Here is a 19616-nt window from a genome sequence, read left to right on the forward strand (position 1 = left end):
GTATACATATTAATCTCATACATACATAATTCTACATCCAGACAAATTTCTACACTTACGTAGATATTTTTCAAATATTTAAAACATTTTAGAAATGATATAAATAAGACTATAATAATCATGTAAAATACAGGATATAACTGAAGGGATAAATTGTGCAAAATGTAACTCATTTTATCATGTTAAAATGAATGGTAAATAAGCTGTCTTCTAACTGGACTGTGCAATATGTCTTATTAGGTACCTATTATAAACTTCACGTTTTGCTTTATATAAAAACAATCTTCTTAAGTTGATTGAGAATGTGTATTCAAGTGGAGCGTATGCGTTAGAGCACAAGGTCCAGTTACAGGAACAGCACAGAAAATATATACTGAATAAATCTACCCAAGATAAAGAAGGCTTATTCTGGCTGGAGGATATATCCAACTCTCTTTTTGCATGTATCCAGACAGTGCTATAACCTCCAAAGCATTTAATCTGTAGTTAAGCTAATATAAATTGGAAAAGCATTTAGGCCATAAGTATGACCTGTTACCACCCTGCACCTCGCCCCCATTCTACCCCTTTCCCTCAAAACCATGAGAGAAACTTGTCTTCTTACCTGCTCAGCTGCTTCAGGATCTATTTGACTCTGAAAAAGCGGCACAGCAAACTGGATCTTTTTGGGGCTGTTGGGCTCCATCGCAATGCTGAGGTGAGGCAGGCGAGAGCAGAGCCTGGAGCGCCTGAGAACAGAGCCTCGTTCTGCGGCTCTCCCCGGCACCCTCCCTAAAGCCACGCTGTGTGCTCCTCAGTAACAGCTGTAATTCCAGACTTAGCAAGTGGATCTGTGTGAGCTGAGCAGCTCCCTTATTCCACATCCACAGAGATGCCGCTGGCTTGACTATTTTTCCCCCCACTCCCCTCTCCCCTCTCTTCTCCAGTCCTTCAGATCCTCTCAGCACAAAGCTAAAAGGAACAATAAGCTAATTGTGTACCAGTTCACTTCTGCATATGCCAAGCATTCACTCAGAAGCTAATTGAAAATGCAATACTAGCATTGCATGGCCTGGAGCCCTGGGATTTGAAAGAGAGGATCTCTCCACCGTACATTACTATCTGGCTGCTCAGAAGTGCAATGCAAGCTCCCTCTGAGTATTGCTGATGGGCTCTTAATTATTGATGAACACAAATCAGGAAGTTTTCAGATTTTGGGGGTGGAGGTAGCAGGAGGGGTGTATGCAATAATTCTGTTTCTGTTACAGTGTGCCAGAACCGCTCTCCTCTTCTCACGTATCACACAACCGCCTTTGCTCTTCCAAATACTTTTCTAAACCTCTTCCAGGAAGATTTTTTGATGATGATGCTACGTAGATGCCTACACTTTCTTGAAGCATATCTGGCATGCTAAGTGCAGTTTGCACCTTAGGCTAGTTCATATTTAGACTGCAAACTCTTCTGGTAGGATCCATCTCAGATAACTTCAGATACTGAGAAGTTCCACATTTAAGCCAGCAATCTGGGCTCCCGACAGCTTGACACATCAGAGCATGTTTTGTTCTGTCCCACTTAAGTGCAATATAGCATCTACTGGAGATGACATTTTATCTCTGTCAACCCTAGAAAAAGTAAAGATGGCTCAGCCTAGTCACTTCGCTTTTAGAAGGCTAAAATTCAGAGTCCCAAATCCTACTTTGGGGTACAAAATCTGTGCCTTCTTTTAAGACCAGGAAAATAATTTGGTCAATCATACCAGTAACATTCTGGTGAATCTGCTTGATTTTCACTTTTAATTTCATCTTAATGAGAAGTATATGAAACAATATACAGTGACCATTAACATAACCTACCCATTTGCTCAGAGCTCCTGACCACTGCAAAGCAGCACAGCAGAGCTCCTGCAGCAAAGGTGCTCTTGATGCTAAAGCTGCGTCCCTGGACAGACAATGCTGTAGGCAGGTCAAAGGACTATGTTGTAAGCATAGCTCTAAGCCCACAGCCAAAGAGCATTGGGTCAATCTCCTGGTAACCATTACAAACAATTGGAAAGAAAGAAAACAAGGCAAGTCCTGACTGGTATGGCACTTCGAAGAGTCAGCTTTATCTGGGATAAGGCTACCTGCAGAGAGCAAGTGAATTTTCATCAGCTTTTTGGAAGATCTGTGAACTCTCTCAGTAGAAATACAACCAGTCAGGATGAAGAGCAAACAGGTAAAATGCACAGAGAAGAGTAACTTGAGCCTGCCCTGACAGACTGCAGTAAGGAAACAGAGAAGCAGCAGAATTCAGAGCTGAGGCTCTGAAACCAAAACTCAAAGGAATTTGAAAACACACTTCTGGTCCAGGCCACTGAAAGGATCAAGGATTTTCACAGTTCATCACAGATTTATTCTAAAGCCACTGAGTATTTCCCCATCTGTGCCAGTAGGGAAGGCGGGGGAAGGAGTACAGATCATGGGTAAAAATAATGCACAGACTGTGCACAGCAGAATAAACCTGGAAGTCAAGGTTTGGATTCATACAAACGAAAATAGTTAACACATTATCAGAATACCAGGATATTTCTGAACAGAGACAAATACACAAGCCAGTTAGTTTATGAAAAACGTCTAGCCCAGAAGGTGAGAATATACTAGAAGTTAAAGGCCTGGTTGACTCAATGATCAAAAATAACTCACAGTCAGGGCTGAAATTTCTCTCCTCATCCAAATTAAAACTCCTTTGTACCACAGTGGCTTCTAGTTGATGGCAAGTAGCTGGAAAAAATGCCAGTGACTTAGCTGACAACTTGCTTGATGCTTTGTGTTGGTTGGCACAAACCATTTTTGAGAGCTATGAGGAAGCCGTGGCTTACAGCAGATGTTCAGAGATCAGAACAGAGACATGGAGCTCAGCACTGCACACCCTACCAAAAATAACAGGCTTCATATTCTGCTGTGTTGCTTTTCTCACAAGAGTTGATCCCTGGACTTACATAAAGTTGAAGTTTGCAAAGCCACCACTCATAAACTGGAACCAATTTTAGTTATAACTTTGACTTATTTTTCCATAGATCCATTAAAACAAAGGACTGAAAAAGATCACTTGAGTGACTGAATCTGTGGACGTTCTTTTCACTGAAAAACCACCACATTACAGAAGTGAATTACGTATATAATATTCTTCAAGTATCTTTGAATCTGAAAGAATTGCCCTTTTCCTGAGAGGCTAAATGGAAAAAAAAATGCAATTAATTTATACTGATGCTGTCTTCCCACATCTTTTCTTCAAGCTGCAACCATTTAATTCGCCCACATACCCCCCCTATTCAGAGTTGTCTCCCTTAATTAATGCAACTGTACAACTGGAACTGCAATGTAGTAGAAAGCTTTCCTTTACCGAGCTGTGTAAAAAGTAGCATCGACCTGTTTTTTTGATGAGTAGAATAGATAGGAACTCCTATCAGATAGCGTCTGATAGGACAGAATATATACAATGGTTTGAGACCAGAGTAAATCAGCTCAGGGAATGTCTCATTGCTGGTGATTTTCCTGTCAGATTTATTGTGATAGTTCAAGTGCGTTAACTTGGAATTGTAGAACTGCAGAAAAGTCTTAGATGGAGGGGACTTCTGGAGGTACATGTTCCCACATGCTGCTTGAAGCAGGGCCTGAGATCAGGTTATCTTAGGCTTTCTCAAGCGGATTTTGGAATATTTTTAGCACTGAGGTGAAATGCTTACCTTAGTTCTACTTACCACAGCAAATGAAAGAGACACACCGAACAATGACGCTCAGTGTTTCTTAAGATTGTTTTTAAACCTTCACTGCTCCTACAAAACTAATCACAATGTGCTTTCCATAGATAGACGATTAGAGGCAGAGCACAACTGCAGCAGTTCTGCTGGCACAGCTCGGAGCTGACAGTGAAGGAAGAGAGGCCCAGGCAGCTTTCACTAAGGACAATCAGAGTTGGGGGAGGTTTTCAGGACAGTCTAATTATACAGTCTCACAAGACCTTCATGAGCAGACATGCCATTAACTTGTAGATGTCTATCACAGACAAGCCATCTACTGTAGGTATCTATGAAACTTTGTGTATTCAATTATGCTACAATTACAGCTATAGGATTACAGGCGCTATAGTTCTCATTGCAAAAGCTTAAAATTTCTTTCACTAATGATAAAGTCAGGTCACATTCAGATGGTGAAAGAATGTTACAGCATTAACGGGCTGACAGGCTGATAGAGGTGGTTCAGCTCTCGACTGCTGGACATTGCTGTCTAAAGGAATCACGTCTTGAAGTTGTTGCTAGCAATAGTATCTGAGAAACAAGTTCAACAGCCGCTTGAAGAAACGAAGTAACAAAGCCACTCCTTGTCAGGCTGAGAAGGGAGCCAGACAGCAAGGGCAGGACAGGACAGAGGGACAGGTCCCTAATGGACTGCCAGGCCGCAGGGAGAGGCCTAGCGGGGAGAGGCCTAGAGGGGAGAGGCCTAGCGGGGAGAGGCCCTTCAGGCCTGCAATGTGGAGGTGCCTGCCTCAGCTGCTCTCTTCTCTGCACTGCTTTGGAGCTGGCTGCCCAGCCGTCTTTACGTGCATTACAACAATAAAAGTATTTTTTTTTTTTTAATAGTAGAAGAGGCATATTTCAGTGAGCAGTCGGATATAGCCTTTCAGGATTACTGCATCAGCTTACTCTTACACCTAATTTGCAGCACTAGATGTCTCCAGGCAAAATGTGTTTGCATTTTCTATAGACTGCATCATAGTCTGGGGAAGAGCTGAAATGCATTTAAGTACTGCCAAATCCTTTTAGCTCATCTTCTGTTTTTAGTGCACTCCCCACAATGTTTCAAATTCCTTCATGATTCAGCTAAAACTATCATGGAAAGAAAAATAATAATAACTGTCTAAGATCTTTCCTTTCTATGTCATTCACTGGGTTCTGGTATGAACTGCTGTCATGATGAGCTATCAAATTATTCACAGCTCCTGCCTGAGATACTTTCCCTATTGTATAAGGAGAGGACTATATGTTTTTCACAGCCAATGACCCAGGCTGCTGTGAAGGGAACTCAGCAGGCTCTGCCCTGCGCTCCACATCATTTTGGCTGTGGCTGCGATCTGCTTCTGCTTCTCTGTGGTGATCAGGGACTACTGCAGCACCAACCTGGACAGGAGAGAGACCTGGAGCTGCCTGTGAAGGTGCTAAAATCAGATGCAACTCTTCCAAGAATAAGCACTGACATTTCCAAAAGGGCCCTGAAAACTTCCTTTCAAAATAGTTAAATACAGGTGTTGCTGTTGAGTGGGTAGCTCCCACTCAACCTCTGGAAACACAGTCAGATATTGATATGCAGAAAATGTGAAAGATTTATAATCTGTACATGTGGGGCAACACAGAGCAGAACACATCTGTCTTGTGAGCAGCAAGTGCTGCCACAGGCAGGCCAGGATGGAGAACCAAAAGCCTTATTGAGCAGTCACAGGGTCAGCGGGACATGAAGTGAAAGCTGTCGACCTACTAACAGCATAACCTAAATTTCTATTGGCAGTACTTGTCCATTGAACACCAGTTATGGTCAACATTAACTGTATATATGGATTCATAAGAACCAGATATGTAAAAAATACAGCTATTTTTATTTATAATTTCTCTTTAGTTGAGATAATCACTCCTTAGCTGTGTAATTCTAATAATCATCAGTTTAAAGTTACCTTGACCTGAGGATGTAAGAACTGACGCTGTCAGCTCAAGCCTTCCTCTGGGAGTCACAGCTCTCCTGACTATCAAGTAATGTACAAACATTTACTGGTAGGTGCTGACCGCTGCCATCTGTGGAATCAGCACATCCAAAACATAGGAAATGGGCTGTATTAATGGGACATAAACTGATTAGACAGTCAAAAGATCCATGTCTAATATAGACTATAGTTCAATAGTGCAGAGAGTAACATTCTGATAACAGGTTTACAGAGGTATTTCAGCAGGAAGTCATGCTAGAGTTCACTTCCTTACCAAAGAGAGGGTAAATCTAACACATTTTTCAATGAACAGAACTACTGTGGGCAGTTTACTTAGACTTTACAATGAAATTACATTACCTTCTTTCCATATTAAATCTTTAATGCAAAAATTGTCTGACTGTAACATTGAACTAAACAACTGAAATATAAAATTGAATTTCTACCATATTATTTTTAAACAAAAATTAAAATATAGAGCACAGGGAAGCTGAACAAGGAATAAACCTCTACAGTTTCAGAGTCTAGATTAGAAATCTCTGTATACAAACACAGGCTGCTGGGATGAAAATGATTGATGATTTTCATCAACAGGGCTATAAACTCTCAGTATGCCAAATTCACAATATATTTTTAAAATTTCTGATTTTTGTTTGAGTTTTACATTTTTTTCTTTCTTGCCTCCTCCTCCATCTCAGAAGACAGACCTAGCGAAGTCAGAGTGATCCTCAGAGGTGGTGTTTGCAGCAGACGCCAGACACATCGGAGGAGCTGAATTGCCCACACCTGTCCAGCTGGCACAGCTGGAGGGATTATCACAGGGTTGGTGACTTGGAGAAGGTGTCAGGGGAATCATCATTTGCTATTTCTTAAATGAGCATTGGGAGCAGCAGGTACGGGGCAGCTCTGTGAGTAAGAATGAGGCTAGGAAACAATGGTGACCCCAGTGTGAACTGTGTCCTCTCCAACAGGGCACAACCTCACAGGGTCTGAAGGCAGTGGCAGAGCTAGAAGGCACCCAGTGAAATTATTAAGGGATTGGCTCAAACAAAAATCCTTTTTCCATACAACCTGGGCGTAAATTTTGGAACTCATCTCCACGGGATTCTGTGGACACCAAAACTGTACATGCACTAGAAAAACAATTAAGATATATTCACAGAAAAGAAATCCATCAAGTATACTATCACTGTCCAGAAAATCCAGAGCCACTGCGTGCTGAAAGGTGGGAGGGTGGACATGCTCCTCGCACTCCACTTGGTCTTTGGCTCTTCCCAAACATATGCTGTTGGCCACTGTGAGAGTGAAGATACTGAATGGCCTGGACCTTGGGTTTCATCTGCCATGGCTGCTCTTATGTTTCTAACTGCACTCTAACTCCAACTGTCTCATGAGCCCATGCTGCTAGACTCCTAATGCTCAGTAATCATCAATCCGTTTGCTGAGATTTTTTTTCATCACTTATGTCAGCATGAAAACATGCCTATATATAAATTTTCCTCTAAGCCCCCCAATAATAATACTTAATTTATTAAGTATATATTTAAAACTTGCTTTTAAAAGCAATTTCATCCTAAGCTTTGTTTAATATGTAGCACAGGAATTGGCCTTCAAAATGACCTCTTTTGTCTTGTCTTTACACTTTTAAAAGAAAACCTAAAGCTAATTTGTGTAGAAGTTTTCTTTAAAAAAAAAAAAGAAAAAAAAAAGGACTATAATTTCCTAGTGAGTTGTAGCAAATAACTAATGGAAAACAGAACTGGTTTAGAAAATAGTAAGAAAGAAAAAAAAAAGAAACTCGGAAACTCTATGCTGTTATATAAATCTTCACAAACTTTGAAAAAGCTATACAATTAGGCATCTGTACCAAACATACCACAGTAGACAGAAAAACTACTCACCTGCTCTGACAATTCTTTCTTTCTGTCACGCTGTCTTCTCATTGCTATAATTTAATTACTTAACCATTGTCCAGGCTTACCCCTTTTACTCTGTTAAAAAAATAAAACAATAATACAAAAAGATATATCTGTATACAATACTCTCCATCACTCAGCAAGCATCTATGCAGAACTGAATGATATACAAGTTATTTGGAATGATCGAATTATTTTGTTTCTTAAAAAAAGTCATTGCTCTTATTGTTACATTTTGATTGTAATGATATTGATCATTTTTATTCTATGGCATGAATATTAAAGTTTATTATCACATCTAAATTCATATATAAAATACCAAAGTAAATTTGCATCACACCAAGGCAATGCGTTTCTTGTTTTTCCTGAAAATCAAATCATATATTATTTTGACATTGTCATGTAAATTCAGAAGAAAGCATTATACTGGCCTGAAGCCATCTAACCAGGAGTTACTCTATTTTGCATCATCAGCCAAGTTTCAGAGTTCTGTTTATTTTCCCCATTGAAGAAACTCCTCCGAAAGAGAAAATTTCCAGTAGTTTAGGCACAACATTGTTCTACACAGGTAAGTCATGGCTTGAATTACTTTAGTTTCCAGTTTGGGCTCCTGTTACCTCTCTCTATAATCAGTATCTTCTTTCGGCCAATTTCATTGAAATTGATTCATCTGTGATATGAATGAACAAACATGGTTTTATCTACACTATATTTTAAGTGGAAGCCATTTTCTCAGCAGTACACAAAATCCAAAGGCAGTATAAACACTTCCTTGTGAGACTCAGTAGAGTAATACTGGTGAAGATCAGTGGTTGGAATGTGTTAATGAGTTTTTGAATTATCACCTTAAAAGAGACCTCAATCAGAGCAAACCAGTCTTTAGGAAGCATGTGGCTTGAAGCATATTCTTGGACATCACCTGGCTTATAAAAGCTGTCTGCTGAGGGCTGGCACACCACACCTTTTCAGAGAAAGCAGTAGATACAAGGCAGCCTCCCGCCCCCGTGAAGGTCTTGGTCAGCAAGGGCCTGAAAAAGTTCCAAGAGCCCTTTGCTTCTTTCAGATGCAGGACCACCCTGAGTCTGCTCTCCAAGCAGAGTTGCTGAACCTACCAGCAGCAGGAGCCTCCGCCTCTTACGTACTTGTCCCCAGCCACGTAGCTGGGCCGGTGGTCATCCTCAGTCCCTTCCTTCTCAGGTCTGTCACACACAGTGCTGTGGCCAAGTGGCAGCAGCACCTCACAGCCATTGCAGCGCTATCCCACATGGTTTGTGGGGCTACGCTTGTATTCCCAGCTATTTTCTCCAGCTGCTGAATGCTGAGATGTCACCACCTTATTTCAGCAGAGGTCATTTTTGTAGCTTTTCACTGAAATGGTGGGGGATAGAAACAGACTTTCACTCATCTTAAAAAAAAAAAAAAAAAAAAAAAAAAGGCACAATTTCTCCAAAAACTAGACCACCAAACCTCTGCTTCAAACTGTGCCGCACGATAGCCACTTGCTGCTTTGCAGGAGGCTAAAGATTAGTCTATTTGCTATGCTATCAGTAAGGATGGAGTTGCCCTGTAACCGTAGAAAACAGTTAGCTTTTATATTTTCCAAAATATAGCCCTTGCTTTATAGTCCTGCAGCCAATTGGCAGTCACCAAGATCACTATCACAGTAAACCTCAGAAAAGCATCCAAAATTTCTCTGGTATTACTGCTGGCTTTATTCATAGCAAATTTGATTGATCAATATTTATCAGCCGCTAATACAGCTGTTTCAATCTGCAATAGAGTTCACATCAAATGGCATGCTGGCAGAAAAAAAGACAACACTAATTTGTAGGGAAAGTAGCAGTTTCAGTCTTTAAAGAAAAACCATCCTTGCTCAGAAAATCATTACAGCTGAATTGACATTACTAAAGGGCAAGCCACCCAGGTTCGGCATGTGTCCAATAATAATGACAGCTGTTCCTAAAACACAAACAGAAATGTCAATAGAGGTTGGTATCAGTTCAGGTTAATTTATATGACAGCAGGGCACTACATTTATTTCTTTTAAACGAGTGTTTATAGGCATGCCTATACCTACATAAATGCCACTCAGAAAATATTAGATGAAGGTGTTTTTAAGAGTGGCAGAATCCTGTTATTGGGATTACAGAAAATTAGGTGCTTGTATATTCATTAGTTTCAGTATAGCTTTTAGAAATATTGTCTTGAAATGCCTTTATTTTATATTATGCCAGAAGCTCGCAAATCTGCCTTCCATCAACTGAATGAAAAATTGGCATTCTCTCTCTCACTTCCTAGGATATATTAAACATTAAACTCTAAGTTGCTGAGATCAAATATTCTTATAAGCTCCAAGCTAACGAGGCCCAGATACTCTGGGACCTTGTATACAAGTGACTTTTCTCACCAAGGCGGAGTGTGGCCAGGCTGCCGCACCCACGGAGGATGCTGCTGGCAGCCCCTGTTTGACGGCCGCCAGCTTCCGGGGTGTTTTCCTCCATCGCTCCATCAGAGCCATAGTTGTCACCTTTCTTGGAACACCACTTTGGGTAGCACACAGGCACAGGATTTACATTAACGGCAGGGTGTGCTAATTAATCTGGCTGGGGGACAAGGGGAGCATCTGCTGCTCCAGTTATTTGGGTAAGCTTTGGCTTTGCGCATTCACAACCGGAGGTTGTAGCACTCGGGTCTGGCTGGGTGTTCTCTGGGTGACATTTTGGAGTGGAACTACGTACTCATGCAAGCTGCAAAGGAAAGGAGAAACCTACTGCAGCTTGCAACCTCATACAAATTTCCACGCATAAGTGATGTTGGAGTTTATATTTCAGCTTCTAAGCATGCAAGATGAGGTTTTCAAGAAAGCTCTGGCTCTACTCACAGGGACAAATTCTGAGGAGAGGTTGAGCCCAACCAAATTCTTGAGAGCTGCAAGAGGAGCCAACAACCTTAAGAGTTTGCTTTTAAGTGCCAACATTTCTCTCAAATTTATATCTCACATTTCCAAAGCATATTGGATACACTGAACATCTGAAAGCTTTCTGAAATCCAAGTCCCAAGCTTTCCTGCCATTCTCCATTCTGTGTACTATGGGCCCAAATCTACAGAACTTATTTTGCTTAAGAGTAAAACATGCACAGGGAAGTGCAGAAAAACAGACACAGATTATAGGCAAAATAAATATTTTATTGGTTTAATATACACTTTTTTTTTTTAAAGAAATCAGCCCTTGTGTGTCTTCCTAACACAATTAAAAATCTTATAAACTTTTTCTTCTAATATTGTTACATTTCAAACTATTTTTGATTAAAGACCTTGACACAGTAAAGAGTTTTAGTTGCTGGAAATGGCAAAGGAGTAAAGAGATTCCAAGCACAGCAAAATGGGATATTACATATCCACTAAGTGTCTATTTGACCACATAAAACCTCCAATGACTTCCAATTTTCTCCACTGGAACAAATGCATGTTCACTAGTCTAACTGAAAATAGAATCAGTGAAGGATAGGGAAGGAAAAGATTTTTTTTTCCATCTTCCCCGTAATACAAGCAAGGTCATTCATCCATTCCAAGTTGCACATCCTAATTGCTTTCAGAATATCGGTACTTTTATTGCATTTTGTTAATATAAATCAGAAGAGACCTTTTCTTGGAATGACTGAGAGCAGTCAACACAAAGACAAAAACAGTGCTTAAAATAAGGCACTTTTCTACAGAGGGATGGGCAAACAAACAGTAAGGAAGCAAATAAAATTAGTTAAAAGTTGTCTTCTACACAAAGATAAGGCTTTCAGTGTCAGAACTTTAAGTAGTTTTAAGTAACCTCATGTCATTCAACCACTCTGCTAATAGTAACCGCCCCAAGAATTAACAGCAATTTTTTTCAACAGGATATTTTCCTTCTTTTGAAGTGGCACTAAGTAACAGAAGTGGAAACAATTATTGGTTGTTTCAAGCTCTCAAAGTGGATCAGTTATTGCACAATAAATACCTCATAGAGGTCAGTGTTTTTTTTTGTTGTTGTTTTTTTCTTTTTTCTTTTTCTTTTTTTTTTTTTTTTTTTTTTTAAAAAGGTAGGCTGAACGTGAGCGTGTTATTTATAAATTGGTTAAGTTTGCAAATTTTCAAGTTTCATGATGCATCACTAAAAGAAATTAGCTACATAAAAATTTACAACAAAGACATACAAATAAATACAAAACCTTTCAGAGAGCCACAATTTTGTTGATGCTTTATGGGAAGTAATAAATGAGTTAAAGTGTCTAAGTCTTTAGATAGGAACTCAAGGAAAGGCACACATCATAGAACCAAGCGTCGAATACAGTAGCCTATCTCAGCAGCTTTAACGTCTCCTGAAGCAAAAACAACTTGACACTTGCCAGTGTATGCCACCCAAAGCAGAATTCCACAGCATTTCGGACTACATCCAACCTTGCAGAAAAGAGAAAGCAAGAAAAATAGCTAAATTAGATTTTTTGGAAGTCTGTTTTCTGTGTTTAACCATGTATTTTGATAACATTCGTGTCTAATACAGGCATACTAAGGAAATCTTCATGAATTATGCATTCATATGTGAAGTCACCACGGAGGACACTAAAAGAAACAAAAAAAATCAAGGACCACTACATGAAAACTGACAGTAGGATGGGCCAAACTATAAAACAACTGATTTTCTAAAGCTGTCCAGGATATCAATAACCTCTGTGTTTAATGAACTTCAGTTCTGATCACTTGTATTTCAGGGGGGAAACAAGCAAGATTTAAGTTAACGATGATACTTCACATGATAACAAAATACCTTCAGTGAACTACTGAATGATTCTGGCAGATTGACAAAGATTACCTGTAGTACCCATTTCATGGCTGTGCATCTTGTTTTGCAGTTGCAGATCTGTTTTGGGGTGATACGGCTGCTAACAATCCACTTACTATTTCTCGCCTTATTTCACCAACAATAGATTCCTTGATCTGAAAGGGATTAGAGGAATTTTTAAGGTCAGTAAGTTATACAACCAATGAATAAAACTAAGTGATATTGCAGACATGTTTGACATTATTAGCATATGAAAGCATACAACACCAAAAAAATCAACTTTTAAAGAATGCAAATAGATAAATATAAGAGGGTTTCCCTTGGAAAAAATAACTATAAGTAATTTTAAAGTTCTTACAAATCATATAAATGCAAAGCAAAGTAGTTTTATTTTTCCAGATGGTAAGTATATCTGCATTTTCTACTCAGGACTGCTGGTTTTATGGTAAGAATAAATATATTTCAACTATGCAAAATTCTGAAAATAGCATTTCAGGATATACATATCAAAAGCACCCCAAATGCACTTTTTTTTTAACATTAGTTATATCTTGAAGATCTATCTACCTCACAGATGCATTATGCAGCAGAAAAGGTCCAAGTCTATGAAGATGAGCTGCTGTCTTCATATAAATCAAGAGGAGGCTAATCCTAATCATACTCTCAGCAGCAAAGAAAAACAGAGAACTTCAACAGTTCCTCACATCATCTGTTGACCAACAGGATATTATCTGTGCCAGCAAAGACTGTTTTTCACTATTGTGACAAAACATTTATCCATTAAGTTTAATTATAGGAAACATAGTTTATAGTTAAAAACAGGAATTATAACTAGTAGGCACCTAACTGTGAGTGAGGCCAGAACAAAGAAGGAACAGAGCATTGGCAGCTACAGTAAAAGAAAAGAAAGAGAAAATAATTTAAAAACAAGTTCTATGATAGCGTATTGTGCTGGAAAGGAGAAAGAGGACACAACAGAGAAAAATAATACGGGCTGTTCACAAGTAAAAGAAATCTTGGGCACCAATTCATTTTTGGACAGTCTTCACTTCAGGAACCAGTAACAAGTGAGATGTGGTTATAGGGACAGGTGAGGACAATGACGGTGGAAGAATGTAGGCAGGTGAGAAACAGAGCATGGCAACCATGGTCAGTCATGTTAGCACTGATTAGCCCAGCTAAGCAGTGTTGTTTTCTTTTGCTTACAATAAGGGACAAATAATTTCCTGGCATGAAAAACTGATCCTAGACTAAAGAAAATACCATTCAGTAGGCTAAAGAAAATACCTTTCAGCATCATTTCAGAAATAGCTTTCAAGTGCCCAAGTAGCCGTAATGAATGTGAGACTAAATGCCAGAAAAAAAGCCCTTATTTCTTACCCTGGTTTCTCCAATAAAAAATCTCTTCGTGTTCTGATGCCCCACCAATACCACGGGATTAATATTTACTCAGATTTAGCCTTCCTAAAGGCCTTGCCATGTTTGCATAGCCCTCTTTTCATCCCTGTGAACATCTTGCAATTATTCTTGTAAGTCTCCCCTTTTCCTGGTGCGTCAAAAGGATTAAGCAACAACGTCAGAAGGGTGGCAGCAGAATTCGCAACGGGTTATTTATCCCTTGTCCTCATTGGCAAGCAATTCAATCCCTAAACCATTAGTGGCAAAGTTCCTTGTTTCATTACTACTTTGCATCAAGCAGAAATTCACAGACTACAATATTACTTAGAAACAGGTTTTCAGCTGTATTGCTTGCTGTTTAATGGACAAAAGAAAAGCCAGTGCTCAACAGGACCCATTTTACTGACTGCCAAAAGTCCTGTGAATATCTATGCTGATGCACACACGCATATGTACAAAGCTTTAGGACCACTGTCAATTCAGTAAGTGCCTCCTGGATTTAGAAACTCTGGCAGATGGAAAGACACCATGCAGACTTGACAGATGCAGCAGGAAGCGCGAGTTTTGTGAGAGCCCTCGCCACGCAGCAGCCTGGCTATCCAGCAGGTCCCTGCTGTAGCAGAGCTCTGCTCACCTCTCTCCACTGTTATTCTCAGCATCACAAGGGCTGGGTCTCTGAGGACACTACAAAGCAGGCACTCTGTACCCTCCTCTCAGGATAGACAAAAATAAACATCACTTTACAAAGTAAGCTAATAAAAGCTTCCCAAATTAGCAAGTAAATGGTCTACTATGACAGTCTTGTGATGAGGCAGAGACTGGGAGGAAAGCAGCTCCTGCTCTGTTCTCAGCTCTTCCAACAACTTCTCACTCGACCTTGGTAATTCACTTGAGCCTTCTGCCTCTCACCTTTCTGCTCAGAACACAACAAGGCCACCCTCTGCTGCTGCTTTTCACTGCCGCTGCTTCCTCGCTCCTTTTGAGACCCACCAAGGTCATTCCTGCATGGTGAGTGTGGTATCAATTCCTGCGCTGACTCAGTCCCATGTGTCTGTCATGACATTTGCCACTATTTGTCTTTTTCATCACAAGCAATTTAGGGCAAGGTGCACCTTCCATTTACTCTGCACAGCGCACAGCACTATGCCAAGGCTTCCTCTGTAGGAAGGACAGAAGGCAGTCAATGAGCACTCCACCCATACTTTTAGCAGCTGAATGAAAAATTGAACATTGGAAAGAGGAGAGAACCCACTCAGTTATGATACTTATACTACATTAATACAACACTAATATTCAATATTGCTTTAATAACACAGTTCCACATTCATAGATAGTTTTACTACAGTAAACCAGTAATCTTTCTCCCTGTGAAAGAATTGCCATTACCACAATCTTATGTTGCTGCTATATAATGAACTCCTTGATAGTGAAATGTGCCTCAGTAGCAATTCTGGAGGTAGGCCTTCTGCAGCTCTTGATGGAAAACAGACATAAGGCTTTTCACTGTCCTCTTATTCCTGATCTGAGGTATGTTTTCTAGAATTAAAAGGATTACTTCTAGTCAGTTTTCTTCTTGTGCCACTTCTTCATGGCAGCACTGATGAGTTTGCATGCTTGTAAAATGAGGAACTAAATGGTCTGCCCAAGGGAATGAAGAACAACCAACAGACATTAAAATTTTGGTCAATGCTGAGCTAACATGGCTTTAAGTGGAAATGGAAAACTGAAGATTCTCTACCCAACCATCTATCTATCCTTAAAAATCTATCACAACCTCCTCAAACCTGTTGACTGGAAAATTGTACATTTTTTTTTTTAAAGGACAACTTTAAAATGTCATTTATGATGGAGGACTGTTAGCAAAAACAAACAAACAAACAAACAAAAACAACAAAAAAACACATTATTCTTAAACAGAAAGCTTTTCGTACTATCCCATCTTCTGAACTGCAGAAGAGCAGAGTGAGATGGCCTGGGTATACTCTTAGCCACACTGTGACCTACATGTCAAGTAGTAAGTACCTCATGTGATACTCTGGTGGAGATCAGGCTGTATTTTCAACAAAACAAGGGGGCCACTGTTCGGCGTTTAACATTTCGCATTGTTAAATGCTTTTCTGTGGGAGTTAGTCCATTAATGCTAAAAGTTAACACCAAGGGGTTGTTTTTTTTTAATGCCAGCACATAGTTGCAGGTCAAAGCTCACATACATTACAACCCACCCAGGCAAATTCTGCAACACTGCCTGACTTCTCTTTCCCCAACACGAGGTCATGCAGCTACAGAGAATGGGAGGAATAAGCAATGGTTTAACATTTGTGAGTGCCTATATCAAGAATGCATACTAATAGACTTCTTTCTTTTGACAACAAAAATGGAATTCTTTTGCTAACAATACGGCTACTTAAGGAAGACACATTTCGGTTTGTGCTATGTTTTAGCTCTAATGAAATACAAGAGATTTTCCTGACTAATATTTAATAGTACATTCTGGCTCTGCAAAAACTACCATGTGCTATGAACCAATGCAAAACTTCTCATGTTCTGAATCAGAGATGGTCCAAAACAGGCTGCCAACACAGTCAAACTGACGGACAATCTCTCTGTGTGCTCAGACATTTACAAAGTGAGTCAAGCTCAGCTATTTGCTGACTACTCATATCTGAATACTAGTCTCTCAGTTCAGCACAGATGCTTTTAGCATTACTAAGTCCCTAGTGCCACACAACTCAAAGAACAATCTCTATGCAAAGAGTTCACATTTTATTTTTTTGTTATCAATTAATAAAGTTAAAAAGGAACCTTCACATAGGATAGCCTCAGAGAAAATATTAACTGAAATAATTCTGTACTCTGACTCCAGCTCCCTTTATTGTCTCTGTTGTTCTTACAATACATTTGAATTACAGCTCTCTCCTTCCTCTCTTTTTCTCCTTTAGCAGCATCCCACCATGACCTGTGAAACACAGGTTTCTATAGAACTGCTGGACACAACACAAAAGAAACATTTTGGCTTCAGCTCAGAATCAGCAGCAAAGTGCAAGGCATGATAAGCACATTTGCAAATATTCTCTGAACGTTAGGCAAGGAATCTCTTTAAAAATGGATGAAAAGAAAGCAAATGGACCAGGAAGAGAGAAATTGGGAACTTTAGGAGTATTTTATGACATCTCCTAAAACAAGGCCTTTCCCAAGATTTCTTCCAACTCTAGCAAAAGAAGATGGCAGCAGGAGGGAGGCAGTGCGCCGGGAAGACATTTAAAACATAAATGCTTGCCACCCTACCTTGTTCATTCATTTGCATTCAAAGTAGAAGTTTAAAACTGTAGCATCACAAGCTCCACTGTAAGTGTCAGTGATGGCCAGAAGGTGTTCAGTTCCAAATGCTGACCACAATAATGGTGAGGTTATAGGTCCAGTAGTACACCACCACGAGCTGACTGCAGTACCCTTCCTTCCCCAGGATAATGCCTCTGTCTATAACTCATCCCGCTGACTCTAATGGGGCTACCGATGGGGCAAGGTATTATTCAGCATCATGAGGTTACTTGTTGAAAGCTGGCATCCACCTCACCTCACTGCCAAATTGTATCCTATTTTAACACCAGCAGTTTTCTGACTGTTAATGCTTGTGGCTAAGCATCATCCTTGGCAGTCTCAGCTCTGGTTATATATGGAGTTACCCAAAGCTAAGCAAAGTAAATATCTTCTTATACTTCCAGCTATTATCTTCAATCAGAACGCTCCTCAGTAATACTCTTCTACTTCACAGATCTCACTGTGCCAGTGTTAAGTGCCTACACATAGCAAAGCCCACAGTGAGTCAGCCAAGAGAACATCTCCACTCGCACAGACACAGCAGTCTTGTGGTCGCACAATGAGTAAAAGGATACCTTATAGTCCAGTACTTTCTGCCTTTTTCTGCACTGGAAGAAAGGGGCTGAAGGAGTGGTAAAAAAAGATCCCTCGGGAATCACAGCTCCTGTTTTATTGCAGGATAAGCCTGCATCCCATCTGTTTTAAAGACAAAGCTGATCCCAGTTATTCGCTGCCTGAAAGCAAGCAGACCTGGGTGGTACCTCAGCATTACAACCTGGCCTGTTGTATATTCCTGAGCACGGCACCTCTGCTGGCCTTTACAGTGGATTATGGCAGCACCACACCAAAGCTTCAAAGGATGTGCTAAAGGCTAAGGGTCCAATGACCCCTAGCTAAAGGCCAGGCGGTCCCTCTCCAGTGAAAGAGAGGGAATAAAACCTGTAAGTTCTCAACTCCCATTTCTGTACTCACAGCAGAAAGAGCACCACTTTCTCATAGGCACTGCTTTTGAAAAAAAAAAAAAGTTTCTTTTCCCATTTATACTACTTGCCATAAAGCTTTTTGTCATGTCACTGACAAAGCAAGCATGTAATTTTAGTTCTGTTTTTTAACCTGGCCCACAGGAGAAATACCCAAGCACCCTCCAGTTTCATTGACTGCCAATGAAACTGGTCCAACAGCATTGGTTCAACATCAGTCTTGGTGTCTGAAATAACTTCTCATCTGACTTCAGCTTGCTTTACTTACACTCTACAAGTTGTTAGTGGTTTGGGGTAGAGGGACCAGGCAAGTATTTTTAACATTTTAACATTTACTACAGAGTTGTTTTAGACACAGTGTTTCATCAATCAAATGAAATCCAAACTGGCATTTTAGCAAGCAAACATGACAGAGAAATTTTCATTTGCGAATCTGAAATACTGCTGCATAACCAAGAAGTAGAGATGGTAAATTCTTTCTCACCTAGACTTATAGTAGCAACTAGCTATTAATTTGTGTGCTAACCACTGTCACTGAAAAAACATCCACTGCTTTGCTTGAGAAAAAAAAAAGTGGCTTGGACATCTCGTGACACACTGTGAGTCTTTAGGAATAGGGCAGTAATAGTAAGGAGCCTTGGCTTGAGAGGGAATAAAAAACCTTGGTGGAAAAGAGTTACATGTAGTTTGGCTTTAATTTTCCGTAAACACTGTTTGAACATCTTAGATCTCAACCCCTCTCTCCTCACCTCTCGTATAACTTGCTGCAGCTCTTCCTGCTCCACGCTTTTGTGGATTTCATCAACTGAAGGCATTCGAGGGACTTTTTCGAGTTTCTGCTCCACCTCCAGCTTGGAGTCTGCAAGTTCCTCAGAGCTTTCCACCTGCTGTCCAGTGCCTGCTCTCACTGGGGGTGCCGGTGTTAAGGCAACAGAGGCTCGGTACAACTTCTTGCCTTGACTCTTAGACTTTCCCGTTAGCTCAGAGGATCCAACACCAGCTTTTCTACTTGCAGTGGAGCACACTGAGGAGGAATCAGAGTTTCCATGGGAGAATACGGACTCTGTACCCTCTGCTGGTAGAGTTTCCAGTCCAAGATCTCCCAGTCCCAAACCCAGTTCAGACTTCAGAAATGACTGCTCTCGCATAAGTTCCGAGACCTAAGGATTCAGAAAAGAAACAGGCCTGAATAAGCATATAAAAAAGTCAAATACAGACACAGCCATGCTTTCTTGTTATTTATTCAATCACTTACTCATTCCCTCCATGTAACAAATACGGCTATAAAATAAATATATGCTTTGCCTTTATGACTGTAACAAAGAAGACCATAAAAAGGAATGGGCTCTCTTGAAAGCCAACAAAAATAAGAATTGTGGCAGTTCCCCAAACCACTGACTTTTGCAATACAGATGCACCCTGCCAGAGCCATCGACAGAGGCACACGTAAAGGCTTGATTTTATTTTTCTTTGCTAAAACAA

General features: G+C 40.2%; 1 protein-coding gene across 2 annotated transcripts in view; it reads right to left on the minus strand.

Moving 5' to 3' along the window:
• The window catches only part of ITPRID2 (ITPR interacting domain containing 2), a 99523-nt gene that overhangs the window by 46470 nt on the left and 33437 nt on the right, over nucleotides 1–19616 (minus strand). The window contains exons 17-19 of one of the 2 annotated variants that reach the window (XM_048061444.2): nucleotides 18884–19294; nucleotides 12469–12593; nucleotides 1833–12056 (exon numbers count right to left, since the gene is read on the minus strand). In XM_048061444.2, coding sequence (XP_047917401.2) covers nucleotides 12483–12593; nucleotides 18884–19294 — 522 coding nt within the window. In that variant the 3' untranslated portion in view covers nucleotides 1833–12056; nucleotides 12469–12482. Of the gene's footprint in view, nucleotides 1–604; nucleotides 1777–1832; nucleotides 12057–12468; nucleotides 12594–18883; nucleotides 19295–19616 lie in introns of those variants that run through there. The other variant, XM_013171639.3, reaches the window with a different exon arrangement.

This window comes from Anser cygnoides, chromosome 6 (assembly GCF_040182565.1).
Source record: "Anser cygnoides isolate HZ-2024a breed goose chromosome 6, Taihu_goose_T2T_genome, whole genome shotgun sequence".
Classification (NCBI taxonomy): Eukaryota; Metazoa; Chordata; class Aves; order Anseriformes; family Anatidae; genus Anser; species Anser cygnoides.